This window comes from Carcharhinus amblyrhynchos, chromosome 33 (genome assembly GCF_965287045.1).
Source record: "Carcharhinus amblyrhynchos chromosome 33, sCarAmb.v2.hapA, whole genome shotgun sequence".
Lineage (NCBI taxonomy): Eukaryota > Metazoa > Chordata > Chondrichthyes > Carcharhiniformes > Carcharhinidae > Carcharhinus > Carcharhinus amblyrhynchos.
The window spans coordinates 12,287,367-12,312,201 of NC_137356.1; the positions used below are offsets into that span (position 1 = coordinate 12,287,367).

General features: G+C 45.7%; 1 protein-coding gene across 2 annotated transcripts in view; it reads right to left on the reverse strand.

Annotated features, from left to right (window-relative positions):
• LOC145360876 (coiled-coil and C2 domain-containing protein 1A-like) overlaps positions 1-24,835 on the reverse strand; it is an 85,630-nt gene that overhangs the window by 19,193 nt on the left and 41,602 nt on the right. For both annotated transcript variants that reach the window (XM_080216376.1, XM_080216377.1), the window contains exons 19-24: positions 24,113-24,171; positions 20,596-20,647; positions 17,104-17,203; positions 15,116-15,206; positions 12,438-12,569; positions 11,094-11,149 (exon numbers count right to left, since the gene is read on the reverse strand). In XM_080216376.1, the coding sequence (XP_080072502.1) occupies positions 11,094-11,149; positions 12,438-12,569; positions 15,116-15,206; positions 17,104-17,203; positions 20,596-20,647; positions 24,113-24,171 (490 nt within the window). The remainder of the gene's footprint in view (positions 1-11,093; positions 11,150-12,437; positions 12,570-15,115; positions 15,207-17,103; positions 17,204-20,595; positions 20,648-24,112; positions 24,172-24,835) is intronic.

Consider the following 24,835-nt stretch of genomic DNA (forward strand, 5'->3'; position numbering starts at 1 on the left):
GTACATCAGCCCCTGCATCAATCCATAGCATTTTGCTTTCACTGCACCTTGCAACGCAGAGATAAAGTAATAAAAGCAAATTACTGCAGATGCTGGAATCTGAACCAAAAGAAAAAATGCTGGAAAATCTCAGCAGGTCTGGCAGCATCTGTAAGGAGGGAAAACAGCTGGTGTTTCAAGTCCAGATGACCCTATGTGAAAGCTCTGACAAAAGGATACCTCTACTTAAAACACCAGCTCCTTTCCCTTCTTATAGATGCTGCCAGGCAGAGATAAAGTATGCATGAATTGTGGCAAGCTCTATTTTTAAATTCAACGCTTAGACACAACCCAACAACAACCTGTACTTAAGCAGCATCCTGAATGTTGGAGGATGTACTAAGGACATGGTTAGACAGGTTAATTTGGATGAGATGTTAGAAGGACTGAGAGGTGACATGATGAGGTTGAAGGAGATCTTTCTGGACTCGTGACGCAGATAGTGAGAGACTCTGGCTTGGATGTTCCGGTGATGTCCATGATTATTCCCACCACAGGCAGGACTGGAATATCCAAGCCACACTCTTCGTCGTGGACGGGTCTGGAAAAATTTGACAGATGCAATGTCAATTGATTTCAGGATCAGAAAATCCTGGCCTCTGCCATGAAATATTGGGAGTGCAGCGATGGGGAACGGGGTTCTTGCGAGGGATGCAAAAAGAATGCACGTAGAATGGAGTGGGGGGGCGGGGCGAACAGCTGGAGAGGAAAACAAGTAGCATCCTTAGAATGTCCCTTGGTGCTGATAATGGAGTTATACAGTCAGTGGCAGAACCCTTAAGAGTACTGATAGGCAGAGGGATCTGGGTGTACAGGTGCACAGGTCACTGAAAGTGGCAACGCAGGTGGAGATGGTGGGGCAGCACGGTGGCACAGTGGTTAGCACTGCTGTCTCAGTGCCAGGGACCTGGGTTCGGTTCCTGACTTGGGTCACTTTCTGCGCGGAGTCTGCATGTCCTCCCCCTGCCTGCGTGGGTTTCCTCCGGGTGCTCCAGTTTCCTCCCACAGTCTGAAAGACATGATGGTTAGGTGTACTGGCCATGCTAATTCTCGCCCCAAACAGGCGCTGGAGTGTGGCCACTAGGGGATTTTTACAGTAACTTAATCATAGTGTGAAAGCCTACCTGTGACAAATAAACAAACTTTTAACTTTAGTCAAAAAGGCATACAGCCTGAGTTTAAAAATTGGCAAGTCACGTTGCAGCTTTATAGAACCTTAGTTAGGTGCCCTTGGAATATAGTGTTCAATTCGGGTCACCACACCTCCCAGGAGGATGTGGAGACTTTGGAGAGGGTACAGAAAAGATTTACTAGAATGTTGCCTGGTACGGAAGGCCTTAACTCTGAGGAGAGGTTGGAGAAACTCGGTTTGTTCTCACTGGAACGATGGAGGTCGAGGGAGTGATCTGATAGAAGTCTTCAAGAATGTGAGGGGCATGGCCAGAGTGGATAGTCAGAAACTTTTTCCCAGGGTGAAAGAGTCAAATTATTAGGGAGCATAGGCTTAAGCTTTGAGGGGCAAGGTTTAAAAAAGATGTACAAGACAAGTTTTCCTGCAGAGGGTGGTGGGTGCCTGGAACTCACTGCCGGGGGAGGTAGTAGAAGCAGATGTGATAGTGGCTTTTAAGGGGCATCTTGACAAATACACAAATAAGATGAGAATGAGAAATATGGTAGCTGGAAGGGTAGGAGAGGCTTTTAGTTCAGTCGGGGCAGCACGGTTGGTGCAGGCTTGGGGGGGCTGAAGGGCCTGTTCCTGTGCTGTAATTTTCTTTGTTTTATCTTTGAAGTGTAGTTGTTATGGAAGGGGGCATTTCAACCAAATTATACACAGCAGGTCCCACAACCAGCAAGGAGCAGATAATCCGTCTTTCCAGCGATACTGCTTAGAACAATTATTTTTTAATTTGTTCATGGGATGTGGGTGTCGCTGGCGAAGGCAGCACTGATTGCCCATCACTGAGGGCATGTAAGAGTCATTGCTGTGACTCTGGGGTCGCAGGTAGGCCAGGTAAAAATGGCAGATGTCCCCCCTCCCCCACCGACCGATCAACACACACACACACGAGGAATTTGAATTCTTGGAAACAGGAAAGGCAATGGAGATAAAGATAGGGGAGCAATGACCTGGTGTTACAACATACTGCAGCATTTAACAGTTAAATACTTTACAATGTCCCATTCTTCAATTATTAGTTCGGTTTGCTGGAAAACAAGGTGCAGGGATAAGGAGAAACCATCAGGGAGAGAGGGGGGGCAAAGAAATAGTGCAGAATTGATGGGCTGAATGGCTTTCTTCTATATCCGAACTGCTGTAATAAAGTTTCAGCCGGGTGTGCAACCTACTGGTTAGGAAAGACTCTTTCAAGATTAGGGCAGGGTAAGGCAGACGGAGAGTCTGGGGAAGAGGTTATCAGCAGGGGTTAAACATGGTGTTTTGTGGAGGCGGGCTGGCAGAGAGAAGGTGGTTACATAATTGAGGGATAGAGTTGCGCTTCTGATAATATGGAGCAATCACGTGGCTAGATAACTAATCTTAATGTTCTAAGCCTCACGTGACAAAAAGATTCTGGGGAGCAATTCTCAGAGGCTTTTCCCCAGGTGGAAGTGTCAATTACAAGGGGGCACAGGTTCAAGGTGAGAGGGGGGAAGTTTAAGGGAGATGTGTGAGGGAGGGTTTTCATGCAGAAAGTGGTGGGTGCCTGGAACACGCTGCCAGAGGAGATGGTGGAAGCAGGCACATCAGCAACATTTAAGAGCCATCTGGATGAATTAGGGAGGAAACAGAGGAATACAGGCTGAGTAAGGGCAGAAGGGCCTGTGAAAGTGTTGTTTTTTTTGTTCTATTGAATTCAAATCTAGGTACCCAGCTAATAAGTTTAATGAACTAGCAGAATGTAGAAACAGAATGTCTGTAGCACTCAAATCTTTGTTATTTGTGTAGAAAACTAGTATTTTTAAACTAATTTAAAAGGTCCCTGGATCTGCACCTTGAGTGCTGCAAGTTGCAGGACTATGGGTCGGGTGCAGGGAGATGGGATTAGAAAGGGCACCTGGGTATCTTTGGGTTGGCAAGGACAAGATGGACCAAATGGTTCCCTTCTATGCTGTATGATTTCTACGGTTAAACTGGAAACACCACAGTATAAAAATAAAGTATTGCCCAATAAATATTTCTCATGTGTCGGTGCAGATTCAATGGGCTGAAGGGCCTCTTCAGCACTGTATGATCAAATGAATGGTTTTGCCACTGAAGATAGCACCAGGGACTGAACCTGTCACTTTGCTGAACCAGATGGTGAAGTGTTCAGCAGATTTGTGCAGAAATCACAACACATATTACTGAAACACTGTCTAAACTTGCAAATCTTAGCTGTTTGCTAACTACTAATTAAATCATATGCAAACAAGAATAGTAGATAAACGCTTCTATATTTGTAGCTATATCAAAATGACAAATATCTTCATCTTCCATTCTTGCCTGGAAGGTTTATGGCCAGACAAAGCAGTCGCATTGTAAAGGGTAGTAAGGTGGTTAGCATTGCTGCCTCTCAGCGCCAGGGACCCAGGTTCGATTCCCGGCTAGGTTCGCTGTCAGCGTGGAGCCTGCATGTTCTTCCCTTGTGTGCATGGGTTTCCCCCCACAGTCTGAAAGACGTGCTGGTTAGGGTGCATTGGCCATGCTAAATTCTCCCTCAGTTTTCCCGAATAGGAGTGTGGTGGCTAGGCAAGTTGTAACTTCATTGCAGCCTACATGTAAGCCTACTTGTGACACAAGAAAATAAACTTTATACGAAATTATAATTCTCAAATGGCTAACTGTGCTACTGGACCAAAAAAAAACCTTAGGATGCCAAGGAGAGAAGTCACTATTACAGTTGGTAACGGCCAGTGAAGATGATTTTGAGACTTCTGGGCTTTACGTACTTCACTTCAAAAGGGAGATTTTCCTGTCTTCCTTTTCCAGCTCCGATTTGGAGTCTTGAACAGAACCATTAACCTGTATCCTCTCTCTCTCTCCAGAGGCCGGCTGCTCTGCTGCACATGTCCAGGACTTCCTGTTGCAATTTTTCCCCACACCGGTGCAGGTACATGATATGAAATAAATATATAGTACACTTCATTTGGACTACAGAGAGTGTAGTGTCAGGATTTCTGTTCTGTTCTGAGGGATTTCCAGGGTTGAGGAGCTTCCTTCATAGGCCCCAGATTGAAACTTTAAAAAAATATATCAAAGCAATACAAAAATATGTTTTTTGTTAAAGAAAGACACAGGACTTGGTACGGAGGTCTGCAGGACAGCTGGCTCAGGCTTTTGGTTGCATTAAATTAAAGTGCAAATTGAGGATCTGTAAAGGAAATGCAAAATTAAACATGAATAGCCACTGAAGAGCCAAGGATCTAGAGAACTAATAAATAGATAATTTTCTCTTTAACAGCCCAGATTTCCCTCGGGGGCGGGTGGAGGAGGAGGAGGAGGAGGAGGAGGAGGAGGTGGTGGTGGTCTTGGGTAATTGGAATGGTGTCTCTAGAGTGCAGCAATCCTTGAAGAGTGCAAACGGGGTTTATGCAATCAGTGACTTAACACCATTAACTCGGATTCACCCCATTCCCTGAGGCTTTTGAACCACTGTTTACAGTGGAACAAGAGTAAGTGAGTGGGGCGGCACAGTGGTTAGCACTGCTGCCTCACAGCACCAGGGACCAGTTTGAGTGGCTGTGTGGAATGTACAGACTCCCCAAGTCTGCGTGAGCTTTATCTGAGTGCACTGCTTTCTTCCTGCAGTCCAAAAGACATGCTGGCCATACTAAACTCCCTTAATGTCCAAAGACGTGCAGGTTAGGTGGATAGTGTCCAAAGATGTGTAGGTTGGATGGATTGGTTAGGTCAGGTAATGGGGTTAGGACAGGGGACCGGGCCTTTGTGGAATGCTCTTTCAAAGAGTCACTGTAGAATTGGATTGAATGGTCACTTCTGTACTGTAGGGATTCTATGAATCCTTCAGCCCCTAGAACCTGTTGTTAATCAGATCATAGCAGATTTTTTTTAGCTGCAAGCCTTGGTTCTGTAATTGTAGAAACATTTCAGTAGCTATCAGAGTCCTGTCCCCGATTAGGCAAGGGTAATTACGCGAGCATTGGTGTTCTATTAGAGGGGGTATTTTCACAGAATGGGGACTCATCCCCATTCAATAAAAGCAGCAAGAGCAAGTTTATTTTATTGTTGCTCGCCGACAGCCTGGTGATGAAAAGAGCAGGTGGATATTTGATTCTTTATTGTTTTTAAAGATGAAAGACGAAAAATAACAGTTTGAAACACAACAGACCTGGTTTTTGAGAGGTGCTAAGTTTCAATAGGACAGGAAGGAGTGAACTAGACCACTTGTGTGTGGATCTTGTTTTCACTTATTATTGCCATATGGCCATTGGCAGAAACATTAAAACTGACTCCTTACAGATGTCTGAAGGCCTGAGTTTAGTTTTCCAACAGTGAGATGTACGACATTATGTACTGACGCAAATCAGCTCAAAAGGAATGATAATTGTACATCTGACTTTCCATCAAGAAACAAGATTAGTGCCACAGGTCGTGCTTTGCGGTCAGAAGATGATTTTCAGGTAATTTTATGCATTTCGTTCAGACACCGTCACACCTGCACCTACAAAACGTCACTAACTGCACCTGTGACCCATCTCACAAAGATCACCACTCAACAACTAGAACTGGATTTGAACCACAAATTTGGAGATTCTGACTAGCCCCTCAGGCAGCTCGGATACCTAGCTAGCAACAAATGACTTGTCTAGCAGTTGATAAGTTTTTTTCTAAAATTATATCGTAAAATCAGTTAGGGTCTATAATTTGTTAAGGGGTCAGTTTAGCTCTGTTGGCTGGACAGCTGGTTAGCGATGCCAACAATGCGTAAATGACCAGTCCAGGAATTAAGGTTATTCACAAAGGCCTCGCCTTCTCAACCTTGCCCCTCGCCTGAGGTGTGGTGATCATCAGGTTAAAATCACCACCAATCAGCTGGCCCTCCCAAAGGTGGGACAGTATATCAAGCACAGGAACAGGCCCTTCAACCCACAATGTTGTGCCAACATGATGCCAAATTAAACTAATTCCTTTTGCCTGCCCTTGGTCCATATCCTTCTATTCCTTGCTATTCATTTGCTTATCTAAAAGCCCCTTAATCACCCCTATCGTATCTGCCTCCACCACCATCCCTGGCAGTGCGATCTAGACTCCTACCACGCTGTAAAAAAAAAACTTGCTCCTCATCTCCTTTGAACTTTCCCCCCTCTCGCCTTAAGTGCGTGCCCCCTAGTATTAGAATTTGGGGAAAAAGATTCTGTCAACCCTATCTATGCCCCTCATAATTTTAGACTTGTGGGACTTTGGCGACATTACTTTATAATTTGTTAAAAATCATTGCTAAAAGACAGAACGTACATGTTTGCAAGGTAGTATGGAACATAAGGTAATACTGCAAGGTAATATGGAAAGATACAAAACAGAAGAGTCGGCCATTTGGCCCTTCAAACCTGCTCTGCCTGTTATTTTGATCATCAAATTCAATATCCTGATCCCCCCTTCCCCTCCCGTGTCCCTCGATCCCTTTAGCCCCAGGGCTATATCTAATTTCTTCTCGAAATCACACAATGTTTTGGCCTCAGCTACTTTCTGTGGGAGTGAGTTCCACACACTCACCACTTCCTGGGTGAAGAAATTTCTCCTCACCTCAGTCCAGGGGCGGCACGGTGGCACAGTGGTTAGCACTGCTGCCAGGGACCCAGGTTCAATTCCCAGCTTGGGTCACTATCCGTGTGGAGTTTGCACATTCTCCCTACGTCTGCGTGGGTTTTCTCCAGGTGCTCCGGTTTCTTCCCCAGTCCAAACATGTACAGGTCAGGTGAACTGGCCATGCTAAATTCTCCCTCAGTATACCCAAACAGGTGCGAGGGTGTGGTCCCAGCACTGACCCCTGAGGCACTCCACTAGTCACCGGCTGCCATCCTGAGAAAGACCCCTTTATCTCCACTCTCTGCCAGTCAGCCAATCCTCTATCCATGCCAGGATCTTGCCCTTAACACCATGGGCACTTATTTAACAGTCTCCTTGTCAAAGGCCTTCTGGAAATCTAAATAAATCACATCCACTAGTTCTCCTGTATCTAACTTCCTTGTTACCCCCTCAAAGAACTCTTAACAGATTTGTCAGACATGACCTCCCCTTGACAAAGCCGTGCTGACTCAGTCCTACTTTATCATGCGCTTCCAAGTACTCTGCAATCTCATCTTTAATAGGCCATTTAGTCCCTTGAGTTGCTCTGCCATTCAATAAGATCATGGCTGATTTGTTCATGTTTTAATTCCACATTCCCCATGTACCTCCGATAAACTTTAATTCCCTTGCCTAACAAAAATCTGTCCACCTCCACCTTAAAAATATTCAGTGACTTCATCTTTACAGCATCTGAGGCAGAGAGTTCCAAAGTCCTAGCCTGTCCAAGTCCTTCTGCAGCCGCCCTTGCTAGGGCAAATCAGTGCAAGAGTTAAATAAAACATGAGGAATTTTCCCATTGTGTCGATTCTGCCAAGGATGAACCCACTGGTAATAAGTTTACAATCCACGCGGACTCTAAGAGCGTGTGTGTGATTAAGATCTGGCCATTGACTCATCGCTAAAGCTTTAAAACAGCACACTGAAAAGAATAATAAAACCCCTCCAATATCACGGTAGCCCAGTGGTTAGCACTGCTGCTTCACAGCTCCAGCGACCTGGGTTCCATTCCCAGCTCGGGTCACTGTGTGGAGTTTGCACATTCTCGTGTCTGCGTGGGTTTCCTCCGGGTGCTCTGGTTTCCTCCCACAGTCCAAAGATGTGTGGGTTAGGTGAATTGGCCATGCTTAAATTGCTCCTTAGCATCCTGAGAGGTGCAGGTTAGAGGGATTAGTGGATAAATGTGTAGGGATATGGGGTACAGCCTGGATGGGATTGTGGTTGGTACAGACTCAATGGCCTCTTTCTGTACTGTAGGGATTCTATGATTCTATGATCATGAAATACAAAAACAGCTGAAAATACTGCAAACAGTTAGTTAGCTTCATAATTGAGACAGAAAAACCTTGAAGATTTGTCTAGGGCACACTAAGTTCTAAGAAAGATAAACTTGTTTTCTCTTTCAGATGTAGACTGGCCACCTGTGCATCTAATTCGTTTCCTTCCAATATAGACAAGGCTTTGCTGGAAAAAGACACATCCTTTTCACCTTGCACTCAGACCAGGACACTTCACAAGAATATCAACAGTAAAAAAGAACAACAATTTATTCCACACGAGATGTGTGCGCTGACTGGTTGGCAAGCGGACTCTTGGTTGGTTGAGGCATTGCCCTTGGCCCTGCCCAGTTTGAATTTGAACACAAGCTCTGTAGTTAATTGGGGAATCTCAGCAGGTCTGGCAGCATCTGTAAGTCATGATGTGGGTATGCCGGCGTTGGACTGGCGTAAACACAGTAAAAAGTCTGACAACACCAGGTTTTAGTCCAACCTATTTACTTGATAATATACTCGCAAGCTTTCGGGTTAGCCCCTTCGTCAGGTGAATGGAGAGTTCTGGCCTCAGACAGAGCATATAAAGCACAGACAGTTTGTCTGTGCTTTATATGCTCTGTCTGAGGCCAGAACTCTCCATTCACCTGACGAAGGGGCTAACCCGAAAGCTTGCGAGTATATTATCAAATAAATAGGTTGGACTAAAACCTGGTGTTGTCAGACTTTTTACAGCATCTGTAAGGACAGAAAAGAGCTGACGTTTTGAATTCAGGTGACCCTTTGTCAAAGTCTCTGTCAGCTTTGACAAAGGGACGTCTGGACTTGAAACGTCAGCTCTTTTCTCTCCTTACAGACACTGCCAGACCTGCTGAGATTTTCCAGCATTTTCTCTTTTGGTTTCAGATTCCAGCATCCGCAGTGATTTGCTTTTACTTGGTAGTTAACCGTTGCCATGACAAATGCCCCAGGGAACATCTCTTACCCAGAGTCCGTTAGCTGCTTCTTTCTCACGCAGTACCAATTGTAGCTCCCCTTACTACTGGCATTTTTTGCAGACCACCCTGATGAGTGCAAAGCTTTGCCAACATGCCTCTTTTTACCAGCAATATTTAAGCTGTGCACCACAAAGTTTGGAAATACAGTAGGATTTAATCTGGATGGAGGACAAGACTGAAATACTGTTAGAAGGGGAGAGCAGCGAGATTCGTCAGGTTGCTTTATCACACCAGATGATTAATTACTTCACTACTCAAGAAAACAGGATGTTTCCAAGCACCATTGAGTTCCTGAAGCTAGCGGAAGATACACAAGCTCTCTGTGCAGTACTGGCTCAACATACTGCAGATTTTTAGCTTGCAACTCCCAATTACTCCCCTGCTGCACATTTCCCTCTGCTCCAATAAACCATGCTAGCATGAGTGGAGGCTGCACAAATTTGCTGCTAAGGTTTGATGTTTTGTTCCAGCTTCTCAGAGCACACAATCTCGAGGGTCACAAATAAGTTTTTCAAAATGGGACTCCCAAAAGGTCCAGAAATCTCCAAGGCAAAGAGAGAGCGGTTTTCATGCTGTACAGATGCTGTCAGACCTACTGAGATTTTCCAGCATTTTCTGTTTTTGTTTCAGGTTCCAGCGTGCACAGTATTTTGCTTTTATTGGAATGAATCCCATGATAGAAATGCAGTAAGGAACGTTTCAGGAATGGAGGAATTACACTTTAAAAAGATTCGCTGGCACAGTGGTTAGCACTGCTGCCTCACAGCGCCAGGGTTCCAAGTTTGAGTCCCGGCTTGGGTCACTGTCTGTGTGGAGCCTGCACATTCTCCCCACGTCTGCATGGGTTTCCTCCGGGTGCTCCAGTTTCCTCCCACAGTCCGAAAGATGCGCTGGTTAGGTACATTGACAGTGCTAAATTCTCCCTCAGTGTACCCGAACAGATGCCAGAGTGTGGTGACTAGGGGATTTTCACAATAATTTCATTGCAGTGTTAATGTAAGCCTACTTGTGACACTAATAAAATGAACTTTTAAAAAAAAGTATTCTTTCCACTGTTCACAATAAAAGTATAATGTCCTGAGTTGAGAAAAGTATTTGGCCCATCAAGCTTGCCCTAATGACAGCCAAGAGCTTCAAGTTTCTAGGTCAGATTACCAACGACCTGTCCTGGTTCCTCTGTGCTGACACTATAGTTAAGAAAGCCTACCAATGCCTCTACTTTCTCAGAAGACTAAGGAAATTTGGCATGTCAGCTACGACTCTCATCAACTTTTACAGATGCACCAAAGAAAGCATTTTTTCTGTTGTATCACAGCTTGGTATTGCTCCATCTCTAACTAAGATCGCAATAAAATACAAAAGGTTGTAAATATAGCCCAGACCATCATGCAAATCAGTCTCCCATCCACTGACTCGGAAAAGCAGCGGGCATAATCAAGAACCCCATGCACCCTGGACATTCTCTCTTCCACCTTCTTCCTTTGGGAAAAAGTTACAAAAGCCTGAGGTCACGACTCGAGAACAGCTTCTTCCCCACTGCCATCAGACTTTTGAATGAACCGACCTCACATTAAGTTAATCTTTCGCTACACTCTACACTCTGCATCCTCTCTTTTCTTTCTCTATGTAAAATATGCTTTGTCTGTATAGTGCGCAAAAAACAATACTTTTCACTGTATACTAATACATGTGACAATAATAAAATCAAATGAAATGCCAGGATGAATCCTCAGTAATGAGCTTCCTTTCACCAACAATACAACTGGACACTCCTGGCAGCTCAACCCCAGAACAGGTTTCTCAGATGTTTGATTTGACTTCCAGAACCAACGGAAGTGCAAGCCACTTTCACAATAACACATCAGTCTCCACTATGCCAACTCCTTCTGTACTCCCCACCCATCTTTGTTGGTTAGTTGCCATATTTTAGATGATGCGATGCCATCGCTGTCCCCGATTCGCTCCTACACCCCAAGTGTATTAATGTGGCACTGAACTTACCTTCCGCCAACGACCTGCGGAGCATCCCGTCGTTCCTTTGGCTTTGGGACTGCAATCTGAAAGGAAACAAGTTTGGCTTTAATGACCTTTCCCATAGTGAGCCTGCTAACCCCAATCTCTCACACATACACAAATCACACTGTTGGAAAGCTCAGTGATGCCAGTCTAAGCCTGCCGTTCCTCACACGGTATTGAGATGCCATGGTTGGACTGGGGTGGGCACAGTAAGAAGTCTCACCACACCAGGTTAAAGTCCAACAGGTTTATTTGGTAGCAAATGGCACTAGCTTTCGGAGAACTCTCCACTCACCTGACGAAGGAGCAGCACTCTGAAAGCTAGTGGCGTTTACTATCAAATAAACCTGTTGGGCTTTAACCTGGTGTTGAGAGATTTCTCACTGTGTTTACCCCAGTCCAACGCCAACATCTCCACATAATAAAATAGTCTTCCACAGAGTCAGTGCAGACTTGATGAGCCAAAAGATCTCCTTTGCACTGTAGAGATTCTAGATTTTAGTCACAGTAATAAGCATGCATATTTTACTGCCTTGGCATAGGGTTCTCGACCCCAACTTTAAACAGAAGAGGCAGCCAGTTACATTATTCAATCAGCTCGACGCAGGAGTTAAGACGTGCAGTCACATGGTCAACACTGAGCGAGCAATGACACCATCCCCATTCAACATGCAAACCACAGGGCAACAGAAGTCTTCATACATACACTGGAGCATTACTTATACAGATAATCACAGTGCTCCCTCCCTCTACCTCCTCTGCAGGTGGCAACACACATTGGCTGCTACATAGAGCCTTGATGATGCAAACGTCGAGGGGGTGGGAGTGGGGGATTTTCCACTCCTGTTTTCTGCAGAAAACGGTTTATACCCAGATTCCCCATTCCGACTCTCCACAAACCACCCCCCCCCGCAACCTACGACCTACAGGAACCCTGATGTTGAATGAATTTAAAGATCATCATCATCAGGCCTTTATAGCTGATGGTATCTCACCACCCACCTCACCCATTCACCCTACCACCCCCACCGCCATCTTGCCTATACCCACCCCTCCCCTTTCCCTTCCATCCTGTCCAGTCCCTTCCCCCTGTTTTCCCCTTCTCTTCTCCCACCTGGTTCTAACCACCTCACCCCTTTTCCCCCGTCCACTCTCCCTTCCCCCCCCCATCCCACCCTTCCCCCTCCCCACGGCATGTTTCCATCCAGTGCGACACTCCGTTTAAAACATGAGAAACCACCCCCCCCACCCCTCTATGTACATTGCTACCCAGTGGCCCTCAGGGTCAGTTGAAATGAACACGCCACCAGTGTAACTCGCAAACCGTACCACAGGTAAGCTCTGTGGGTCAATGACCAGCCACTTCTCGGTCACTTTCTCCAGCTGCTGGGTGCTCAGTGGCTCTCTGATCTTGACAATCACCTCCAGCCGGCCTCCTGTGGTCTTCCTGCCATCCAAAACCTGGGGAGAATTTAAAATAGGTTTTAAAAACTATTCAACTAGCTACATTAATAAAGATATATTCTGCAACATGCCGGTCTAACATGATGGAGATCAAGAGGTCACAGGTATAGGTTGAGAAGTGGTAGATTTAAAACTGATACGAGAAGGAACAACTCTCACAGAGGGTGGGGAATTTGTGGAACTCACTGCCCCATGGTTTCTTAAGTTTATTTCTTAACGTCACAGGTAGGCTTACATTAACACTGCAGTGAAGTTACTGTGAAAATCCCCGAGTCACCACACTCTGGTGTTTGTTCGGGTACACTAAGGGAGAATTTAGCACGGCCAATGAACTTAACCAGTATGTCTTGTCTTTCGGCCTGTGGGAGAAAACCAGAGCACCCGGAGGAAACCCACGCAGACATTGGGAGAACGTGCAGACTCCGCAAAGACAGTGACCCAATCGACCCAGCGAGAATCGAAGCCGGGTCCCCGGTGCTGTGAGGCAGCAGAGCTAACCACTGTGCTGCCCAGCACGGTGGAGTCTGAATCATCAAATGGTTTTAAGAAGGAGATAGACATATTTCTGATTAGAAAGGAGTTAAAGAGATATGGGAAACAGGTGGGGAGGTGGATTTGAGACTAGGGAGAGATCAGGCATGATCTGGTTGAATGACGGAGCAGGCTTGAAGAGCTGGATTTGCCAACTCCTGACCCTCATTCCTATGTTCCAAACTGATTGCGATGGGATGGGTGATCGCCAGTGAACAAAATTTCAAAGCAGAGTGGAAAACAACTAAATGGTATGGTGGCACAGTAGTTAGCACTGCAGCCTCACAATGCCTGGGATCTGGGTTCAATTCCTGGTTTGGGTCACTGTCTGTGTGGAGTTTGCACGCTCTCCTCATGTCTGCGTGGGTTTCCTCCCACAGACTGGAAAACGCACTAGTTAGGTTGATTGGTCATGCTAAATTCTGCCTGTGTTGGGGAATTAGCGAGGGTAAATGTTTGGGGTTACAGGAATAGACACAGGGTGGAAATGTGGTCAGTACAGACTAGATGAGCCGACTGGCCTCATTCTGTACTGTAGAGGATTCTATGGTAGATCTGGAGGGTGAAGAAAACAGAATCATGAATTTCCACTGAAAACCTCTTCACTTGCCAGGCCAGCATGAATTATTTGGCTGGAGTTATTTGAACAACACTGATGGAAGTGATTTCAGTGCACTGCCAGCAAACACAGTGACGTTGTCCTGTAGTTGGGCTGTAGATCAGCCTGTTCTCTCCCTTAGCCTGCATCTCACTTACCCATCCAAAAAAAAAACCTAATTAATATTCTTTCCTGTCAGTCCACGTGAATGCTTTGGAATATCTTTTGTTTGGACAGCGAATTCCACTGACTGCGATCAGAAACTTGCGGGAAGGGAAGCCGGACAGGGAGGAATGAATTCCAGCCGGCAGGCCAGGAGAGCAGCCTGGTAGCAGCAGGCCAGCTCACTGATTGCCAGCCTGAGGGTACTTCAGTACATACTGCCCCTTGTGAAGGAACACATGTGGTAGCCAGTATTTCATTGCGAAGGTTGCCACATCTAATACCATAGAATCCCTTCACTGCAGAAGGAGGCCATTCAGCCCATGCACCAACAACAATCCCACACAGGCCCTATTCCCGCAACCCCACATATTTACCCTCATCCCTCTAAACTACACATCTCAGGACACTCAACCTAAACTGCACATCCGTGTGTGGTTTACAATGCAGAATCGCTGAGCAGAAAATGGTAGCAAAGTTCTGCACACAAGGATGGCCTCAACTGAGATCCAGGGTTCATGTCACATTATCTGTACCCCTATGCAAATTCTTACTAACTGTCCTGGCTTGAGATAATTCAGTAAGAAGTCTCACAACATCACGTTAAAGTCGAACAGGTTTATTTGGTAGCACAAGCTCCTTCTTCAGGTGAGTGAGGAGTTGTGTTCACAAACAGGGCATATATAGACACAAACTCAAATTTACAGGATAACAATTCACATCTCTTTAACCTGTGCTTAACCCTCTCTCCACTTCCATTGTCTGCACCTGTAAAGACTTGATTACCTGTTAAGACGCACATTCCATACATTAGCTTGTAATTGAGTCTACAGATATGTGAACTCAACTCTCCACTCATCACGAAGGGGCAGCACTCTGAAAGCTTGTGCTACCAAATAAACCTTTAACCTGGTGTTGTGAGACTTCTTACTGTGCCTACCCCAGTCCAACGCCGCCATCTCCACATCATGGCACATCTTTGGATTGTGGGAGGAAACTGGAGCACCCAGAGGAAACCCACACAGACATGGGGAGAACGTGCAAAGTCCACAAAGACAGTGACCCAAGCAGGAAATCGAACCTGGATCCCTGGCGCTGAGAGGCAACAGTGCTAACCACTGTACCACCGTGCCGTCCCTTCTAAGAAGATCTCCCCGAGCTCCAGTCTAATCCCAGTTTCTAACTTGCAATTGACAATGAAACGGAGTCACCTCTCAGCACATCTCCTTCACAAAGTTTCAAACTCTCTCACCTCCAGGATTTCTCGAATCTCGCACTGCGACTCCAGTTTCTCCAGCTTAAGCTGAGCTGTTCCCACAACTCGGTCATTCTTGAAGAGACCCCTGTTAAAGAAAGAAGAACAGTGTTGTTAGTTCTCCTGCTCCCTGTCACTACAAGCAGGCTATCAAGTAAGGAGGCACAGTAAGGCGAGTGCTGGAGTTACAAAAGGGACGTGGACAGAGTAAGTGGACAGTCAAAATGGACAAGTGGAGAACAGCTAGATCATCCAGTCTACATTCATGAATGACAAAAAGGAATCATTTTAATGGCGAGAATTGTGGAGAAGCAAGAGATTTGCATCAGGAGCAGGAATGGGTTACCAAAAAGATAGTGGATAAAGGCAAATTACTGAGGATGCTGGAATCTGAAACCAAAAAGGAAAATGCATCTATAAGGAGAGAAACGAGCTGATGTTTCAGGTCCAGATGACCCTTTGTCAAAGCTTTGATTGTAACACAATATTCTGCACTCTCTCATTTCCTTCTCTATGAATGGTATGTTTTGTCTGTATAGAACGCAAAAGACAATACTTTTCCCAAAGGTAGAGGAGTCTAAAACTAGAGGGCATAGGTTAAGGTGAGAGGGGAGAGATACAAAAGGGTCCAGAAGGGCATTGTTTTCACTCAGAGGGCGGTGAGTGTCTGGAACGAGCTGCCAGAGGTGGTAGTAGAGGCGGGTACAATTCTGTCTTTTAAAAAGCATTTAGATAGTTACATAGGTAAGATGGGTATAGAGGGATATGGGCCAAATGTGGGCAATTGGGATTAGCTTAGGGGTTTTAAACAAAAAGAGCGGCATGGACAAATTGATCCGAAGGGCCTGTTTCCATGCTGTAAACCTCTATGACCTCTATCTATGTATGTTAATACATGTGACAATAAATCAAATCATTCAGGAATGAAATCAGGAAGCTTTTATTCTATGTACACACAGGATCATGAAAACTGCAACTTTCTCATAAGATGATCAATGTGTTCTTGTTAGTGGATGGTATCAAGGGCTATAGATCTGGAATGTAGGAGAGGCTTAATGGCCTACTCCTGGGGCAACACGGTGGCATAGTGGTTAGCATTGCTGCCTCACAGCACCAGGGACCCAGATTGGGTCACTGTTTGTGTAGAGCTTGGACATTCTCCCTGTGTCTGCCTGGGCGTCCTCTGGGTGCTCCAGTTTCCTCCCACAGTCCAAAAGACGTGCTGGTTAGGGTGCATTGGCCACGCTAAATTCTCCCTTAGTGCAACCCAAACAGGTGCTGGAGTGTAGCGATTAGGGGCTTTTCACAGTAACTTCACTGCAGTGTGAATGTAAACTTATTTGTGACACTAATAAATTAGCTCTAAAGTTAAAAGTTGTTCCTATAGCTGGCAGTGCTGCCACTGACAGACAAAGCAATCTTCCCCAGCAGGTTAGTGGGAGGGAGCAACCAAGTGGACACGTCCTCCAATGTTAGTTGTTAAGATGACAGAATAAAAAAAAATCAACTCCACAAATGATGAGGTTCTAATGTTTAAAAACCCACTATGCATATGGTGCCATTCTCAAATGCAGGCAGAATGGTAGGGGCAGAGGAGAAAGGGAGAATGAGGATGAAGCATGTCTCACTTCATATCACTGCTCCCAGCTCCAATTCAACCAGACTTCCCACCTCTCTGGAGCCAAAGTGTACACAAACTTCCGACACGATATGAAAGGACAATGGAGAATTGATTTTCACAGCCTGTAAAAAGTGTCAATATCCACTGCTGTTTGGAATAAAACTTAATGTGAGAGAGGGAAAAAGAGAGAGAGAGAGAGAGACGCGTGAGAGATGGTCTTTCACTGCGTCACAAGAACTGCCCTCCCCTGTGATTGGCCTGGCACCGTAGTAAAGTCTGTTCAAGAGCTGTACCAAACCAACAGGTTAATTCCTAAAACAAAACTCTCCGGGAAAATAGAGCAGTAAATAAGAGAAACTCGTACCCTTTATGGAGTATTTCAAATTTAATTCCTTTGGTCTGTACCACTCGTTTGAATGCACGATGTCCGCGGTTGATGTTCAGCTTGAACTGCTCCTTAAATTCTAGTTAGACAACAAGAAGTGATTATTACAGCACTGCTCGTGGTCACCATTATCTAGACCCTAGTTATATCCTAGCTATGACTGGAACACTATACTCTGCACTCTCTCGTTTCCTTCTCTCTGAATGGAATGTTTCATCTGCATAGCGCACAAGAAACAATAATTTTTACTGTATACCAATATATGTGACAATAATGAATCAAATCATTTGGCAGCAAAATACTCACTCAAGCAAACTGCTGTGTTCCAAATGTCCCTGTCACCACCATTTGCCGTTTTGAAGCAGTTACTCAATTTTATGTACTGCTCACTATCACTGCGTCTCCCCCCCCCGTCTCTGCTCCACCACCACTCAGCTTTGGTGGTTATCCAACCCATCCTCATCAACTCTTGTTCTGAGTCAAGGGCAATAGATACAGTGGTTAGCATTGCTGCCTCACAGCGCCAGGGACCCAGGTTCAATTCCAACCGCGGGTGACTGCCTACATGGATCATAGAAGCCCTATAGTGCAAATAGTAGGCCATTCGGCCCATCAAGTCTACACGACCACAATCCCACCAAAGCCCTATCCCCTTAATCTCCTTGACATTGGGATCAATTTAGCATGGCCAATCAACCTAACCCACAAATCTTTGGACTGTGGGAAGAAACCAAAGCACCTGGAGTAAACCCACATGACACAGAGAACGTGCAGATGCTGCAGACATGGAGTTACACCTTCTCCCCATGTCTGTGTGGGTTTCCCCTGCGTGTGTCAGTTTCCTCCCACACTCCAAAAATGTGCAGTTCAGTTGGATTGGCCATGCTAACTTGCCTCTTACTGTCCCAAGATATGTAGGTTAGGGAGATAAGCCATGGAAAACATGTGGGTCACAGGGTTAAGATACTCTGAGAGAGTCTGTGCAGACCCGATGAGCCAAATGGTCTCCTCCTGCACTGTAGGAATTCTAATGATTCTTCTACAACTTCATTCTAAGGCAAGCTATTTGGCCTACATCCTCCTCCAAATGTTTATTTTTATTCATTCATGGGATATGGGTGTCACTGGCTGGCCAACATTTATTGCCCATCTCTAGCTGCTCTTGTACAGAGAGCATTTGAGAGTCAACCACATTGCTGTGGCTCTGGAGTCACATGTAGGCCAGACTGGGTAAGGATGGCAGATTTCCTTCTCTAAAGGGACATTAGTGAACCAGATGGGTTTTTCTGACAATGGTTTCATGGTCATCAGTAGATTCTCAATTTGATTTTTTTTTATTGAATTCAAATTCGTGGCGAATTCAATACGTGGCGAAAAACTGCAGCAGGCGACGGTGCAGAGGGACCTCGGGGTCCTTGTGCATGAGTCGCAAAAACCCAGCTTGCAGGTGCAGCAGGTAGTCAGGAAGGCGAATGGGATGCTGGCCTTCATAGCGAGGGGGATTGAATATAAAAGTAGGGAGGTCTTGCTGCAGCTGTATAGGGCATTGGTGAGGCCGCAGCTGGAGTACTGTGTGCAGTTTTGGGCGCCGCACCTGCGCAAAGATATTTTGGCCTTGGAGGGAGTGCAGAGGAGGTTTACTAGGCTGATACCGAAGTTGAGGGGGTTGAGCTATGAGGAGAGGCTGAATAAACTAGGCTTGTACTCGTTAGAGTTTAGAAGAATGAGGGGAGATCTCATTGAGACGTACAAGATGATGAATGGGATGGATAGGATAGAGGTGGAGAGACTCTTCCTGCTCAAAAAAGACAGTAGGACTAGGGGGCACAGCCTCAAGATAAAAGGGGGGAGTGGTTTAGAACGGAGTTGAGGAGGAACTTCTTCACTCAAAGGGTGGTGAATCTCTGGAATTCTCTGCCCGTTGAAGTGGTGGAGGCTGCCTCGCTAAATATTTTTAAGAGGCGGGTTGATGGGTTTTTGATAAGAGAGGGGATTAAGGGTTATGGGGAGAGGGCGGGAAAGTGGAACTGCGCCACGACAGATCAGCCATGATCTTATTGAATGGCAGGGCAGGCTCGAAGGGCTAGATGGCCTACTCCTGCTCCTATTTCTTATGTTCTTATGTTCTTAAATTCCACCATCTGCCATGGCGGGATTCAAACCTGTTGGATTTTAATCTGGCGTTGGGAGACTTCTTACAGATTTTTATTGGATTCAAATACAATTCAAACCTAAGTCCTCTATTCTCTGGATTACTAGCCCAGTGACAATACCACTTATTCCATCATCTCCCCACTGATATCTATTGTGGCAGCAGAGACCCCGCCTCCATCACACATCCCAGCAATCTGATCAAAAGGAAAGACATTCCTTTAAGAACCTGGAAACATTCTAAAGCGCTTAATGAAGCACTTCCTGAAATGCCGCCTCTGTTGTAATGTTGGAAATGTGGTATTGCCAGTTTTAACACAGCAAGCTCCCACAAACCATAATATGATAAACAGACCCTCTAATCTAGTGATGTGGGCTGAGGGACACTGGAGAGAACATCCGCAAACTGTGCCACAAATTCTCTCACATCCACTTGACAAGGCAAACAGGACCTTGGTTTAATCTCATCCAAAATCCTGGCTAATGAAATGCTTTCTCAGTGCATCACTCAAGTATCAGCCTAGATTAGTTGCTCAAGTTTCTATAGTTGAGTGTAAACAGAGCTCTCTCACCCATACTGGCGGCACGATGGCACAGTGGTTAGCATTGTTGTCTCAGTAACAATAACCCGGATTTGATACTGGCCACGGGTGACTGTATGGAGTTTGCACATTTATGGAATCCCTTCAGCGCCATTTAGCCCATTGATTCTGCACCGACTCTCTGATACAGCATCTTACCTAGGCCCTATCTCTGTAACCCCACACGTTTACTCTGCTAGTCTCCCTAACCTACAATCTTGGGATGCAAAGGGATAACTTAGCATGGCCAAAGTACCAGGCCAGCACATCTTTCAGAAGCAACTGGAGCACCCAGAGGAAACCAACACAGACACACGGAGAATGTGCAAACTCCACACAGACAGTGACCCAAGCTGGGAATCAAACCCAGGTCCCCAGCGATGTGAGGCAGCAGTGATAATCACTGTGCTACCATTCTCCCAGTGTCTGTGTGGTTTTCCGCTGGGTGCTCCAGTCTCCTCTCACTATTCAGAGATGCAGGTTCGGTGGATTGGCCAGGCTAAATATGCAGGGTTACGGGAATAGGGCGGAGGGGAGGATTGGGATGGGATGCTCTTTCAGAGAGTCGGTGCAGACCCGATGGACTGAATGGCTGCACTGAAGGGATTCTATAAACGTTACCCACTGACTCACGGAACATGATCCAGACTGGTAAACCGGCCACATGACCAACACAAATCAACAAGCAAGTTAGTGCCAGGTTTGAGAGTTCACTTGGCAGCTCTCCTGCCCCACATACCTGGGCAGTTTGTGTTCTTCACCACGTTGGTTTTGTCTTTCTGTGCTTCTTCCTGTGGAACAAAGTAAAACATACACCATAACTTGTAGCAGTGTACAGGGCTCAAGAGAACTAGGGCATAAACTTATTAGAACTGAAGCTGTGACAAGGACTGATAATCCTTTTAGTTTCATAAAAATAAAGCAAAATCCTTTGGCCCAAACCTCACAAACTAAATAAAAGCCAAATGAAGATTAAATTTAAGACAACAGAAGAGGTTTACTAGGATATTGCCTGGCATGGAGGGCATGAGCTATGAGAAGTTGGCGAAACTTGGTTTGTTCTCACTGGAATGACAGAGGTTGAGGGGAGACCTGACAGAAGTCTGCAAGATTAATGAAGGGCATGGACAGAGGGGATAGTCAGAAGCTTTTTCCCAGGGTGGAAGAGTCAATTACTAGGGGGCATAGGTTTAAGGTGCAAGGTTTAAATGAGATGCACAAGGCAAGTTTTTTTTTTACAAAGAGAGAGTGGTGGGTGCCTGGAACTTGCTGCTGGGGGAGGTAGTGGAAGCAGATAGAACAGTGACTTTTAAGGGGCATCTTGACAAATATATGAATAGGATGGGAATAGAAAGATATGGTCCCAGAAGAGACACAGTGGAACAGCATGGTGGCACAGTGATTAGCACTGCTGCCTCACAATGCCAGGGAACCAGGTTCAAATCCAGCCTTGGGTCACTGTCTGTATGGAGTTGCACATTCTCCCTGTGTCCACATGGGTTTCCTCCCTCAAGTCCAAAGTTGTACAGGTTAGGTTGATTGGCCATGCTAAATTGACACTAGTATCAGGAGGATTAGCAGATCAAATATGTGGGGTTATGGGAATAGGGCCTAGGTGGGATTGTGGTTGGTGCAGACTCGATGGGCTGAGTGGCCTCCTTCTGCACTATAGGGGTACTATGAAAAAAAGAGGAGGGGGTTTTAGTTCAAATGGGCAGCATGGGTGGTGCAAGCTTGGAGGGCCAAAGGGTCTGTTACTGTGCTGTAATTTTTTTTGTTCTTGCATTTATATAGTAATTTCAAAATAGTAAAATATTGCAAGATATTTCACTGCAAACACTGAGCACGTATGGACAGGTAACCCTACACAAGGGCACGTACGGACAGGTAACCCTACACGGAGATATTTGCGCAGGGATCCCTACACAGGGAGATATTCAGGCAGGTACCCAACAGCTGGGTCAAACAGCTTTTAAGAATCAACTTAGAGAGAGAGGCACAGAGGTTTGGGAAGAGAATTCTACTGTTTAGGATCTAGGCAACTGAAAGCACGGTGCCAATGCTGGAGCTAAGAAAATTATGTATGCGCCAGAGACCAGAATTGGGAGGGGCACAGAGGTTTGGGAGGATTGTAGGGGCTGGGGAAGGTGGAGTTGCAGAGAAAATAATGTTTTTCTCTTTTCATTCATAGGTTTTAAGTCGGTCCACCTCATGTCCAACGAGGGGCATACACGCGATGGGTCGTACTGGGGCTGCTCTTGGTTGTTCGAGATTGGCCTAGTGCTTCATGTCGTTAGTGTGTGCCTAAACTTGGCAAGACGACAGCTCAGTGACTATCGCTGATTGCTGTGCAGACACATGGATTTGGGGCGGTGTCTGTGGGAGTTTGCGCATTCTCCCTGTGCTTGCGTGGGTTTTCTCCGGGTGCTCCGGTTTCCTCCTGTGAGCAATAGGTAAAGATGTTGTTAACATATATATTTGTAGAGCATAGAGAAATAGCTTGAAGTTAAATAGATTGGATATAGTTAGGCATATTGATAACCCACTTTATGGAAACAACTGTGAGTTTAGTCACAAACATAGGACATAGGGTTCGATGCTGCTAACACAGCAATAATTAGGGATAATAAAAAGACTGCCTGTAATGTAGAGATAACATCAGAGATGTGATGTGCAGTGAAGCATACACCACATCCTGCAGGAATGTAAGAGGCCCATGTTATAAAAAGCAAATGGTCTGCAAGATGTGTTGTTTATACAACTAAGCATAAAAGGGGGAAGGGGTCACTGAGATAGTCGGGACAGCAGTGATTAAGTTGGCAAAGGATTGATTACTGCCAATCTGAACTGGACATGTAACAGTATTGGATAAGATGGATGAGTTTGCTAATGCACTCTTGTGATAACAGGAGACATTGTTAGATGGGATAGGAACTTAGGGCACCTCGAGCCAATAGGAGAATGTCAACACATAGATGGGACAGGGACCACCAATTAGGAGAGAACATCACATTGCAAAGCCATCACAATGCTTGTAAAAAAGGTATAAAATGTGCTGTAAATCTATGTGAGGTGTGCCTATTTCGCTAGACACCCGGTCTTGCAAGAACGTCAAATAAAATCTTGCTCCTTCAGAACTTGACTTGACTAAATTGTTTAACTGTGAGCTGTGTTTCTCACACTTCCCACACCCCAAAGATGTGCTGTTAGGATGATTGGGAGGAATAAATTGTCCCTAAATCAGTTTCCCTCAATCTGGATGGCCATAAAACATTAGACAGGGGTCGTGGGGGGAGAGGGGGACTGGTGGTGTTGAGATGGTGGCGCGGGCTTGTTGGGCCGAAGGGCCTGTTTCCCGGGCTGATTTTGTTCTTTGTTCTTTGTAAAAGAGAGTGGCCATGGAAAAATTTGAAAACTAGGACGAGGACTTTCAAGTTTGACCGTGAACTCACCTCCGTCAGTGAGCACAGGTGGCACAGTTGTTAATGCTGCTGCCTCATAGCGCCAGGGACCCGGGTTTGATTCCCAGCTTGGGTCACTATCTGTGTGGAATCTACACGTTTTCCCCCTGTCTGTGTAGGTTTCCTCCCACAGTCCAAAAGATGTGCTGGTTAGGTGCATTGACCAAGCTAAATTCTCCCTCAGTGTACCCGAATAGGCGCCAGAGTGTGGCGACTAGGGGATTTTCACAGTAACTTCATTGCAACGTTAACCTGAGCCTACTTGTGACACTAATAAATAAACTTTACTTTTAGAAGTCTGCGTCATTAACCTCCTTCTAAAAATACTCTGCTCTTTGTTCATTCCCAGAGCTGCTCTCTATTGTGGCTTGTCTTTCCTTGCTATTTTTCTCAGTGCTCTTTGTGGAAAGCTCTAATGTGATCAGTGAGTGTCTGACATTCAGTTGAACCCTGACACATTACATTGCAACATTAAGCCACAAGCCATGCACCGCAGTGACTGTGTGGAATACACTTTGTGGCGTGGTCCCCCCCCACCCCCCACATCACTAACTAACATGCCTACTACCAACTTATTCTTCTGTGGAGTGAAAAAGTGAAACTGCTTTCTTCAACCTGCACTTCTCCCAAAATTATGCAGAATTCCAAATCAAAATTACCTACCAGCTACACTACTTCCTGATTTACCTTGCCCACTACCCTATGCTGCTCAGTTCAAACGGGAGCCTCTCCCTTGGACTTAGACCTTTCACCCAAGTTGCCAAAAGGGCTGAATTCGTGTAATAAGCTTCTTACCGAGTTTGGGAAGGCAAATTCAAACTTGACAAAGGCATCAAGGTCATGTGCTGCAACACCTAAACAGAACATTAACTGGTCGTTATTTATACAGCAATGGGTCAGTAATGTTAAAAAATAAATTACACCCCCCACCCCCATATCTAGAGGTACTGGTACACACTAGTGCTCAAAACTCATGCATCACTAGTACAGCTGCTGCAAGGAAAACAGTGTTAAAATGAGCTTTTCACTGTGTGTGTGTGTGTGTGTGTGGGGGGAGAGTTGTTACAGAAGTAAATTCCTCCCAGAAACTGCAGCGAATCTGTTCTGGATCGGATTGTAGCATCGCGCACATCACAGCAGAGGCTCACTGCCTTACAGGCCCCACAGACAGTCTTGTTTATGGGTGGCATGGTGGTCAGCACTGCTGCCTCACAGTCCCAGGGTCCCAGGTTTGAGTCCCAGCTTGGGTGAATGTCTGTGTGGAGTCTGCACGTTCTCCCTATGTCTGTGTGGGTTTCCTCTGGGTGCTCCCGCTTCCTCCCACAGTCCAAAAGACATGCTGGTTAGGGTGCACTGGCCATGCTAAACTCTGCTGCAGTGTCCCTGAACAGGTGCTGGAGTGTGGCGACTAGGGAATTTTCACAGTAACTCCATTGCAGTGTGAATGGTAGCCTACTTGTGACTAACAAATAAAAATAAAACTTCTGACAACTGACAATGGTCAATTCATCAGAAGAT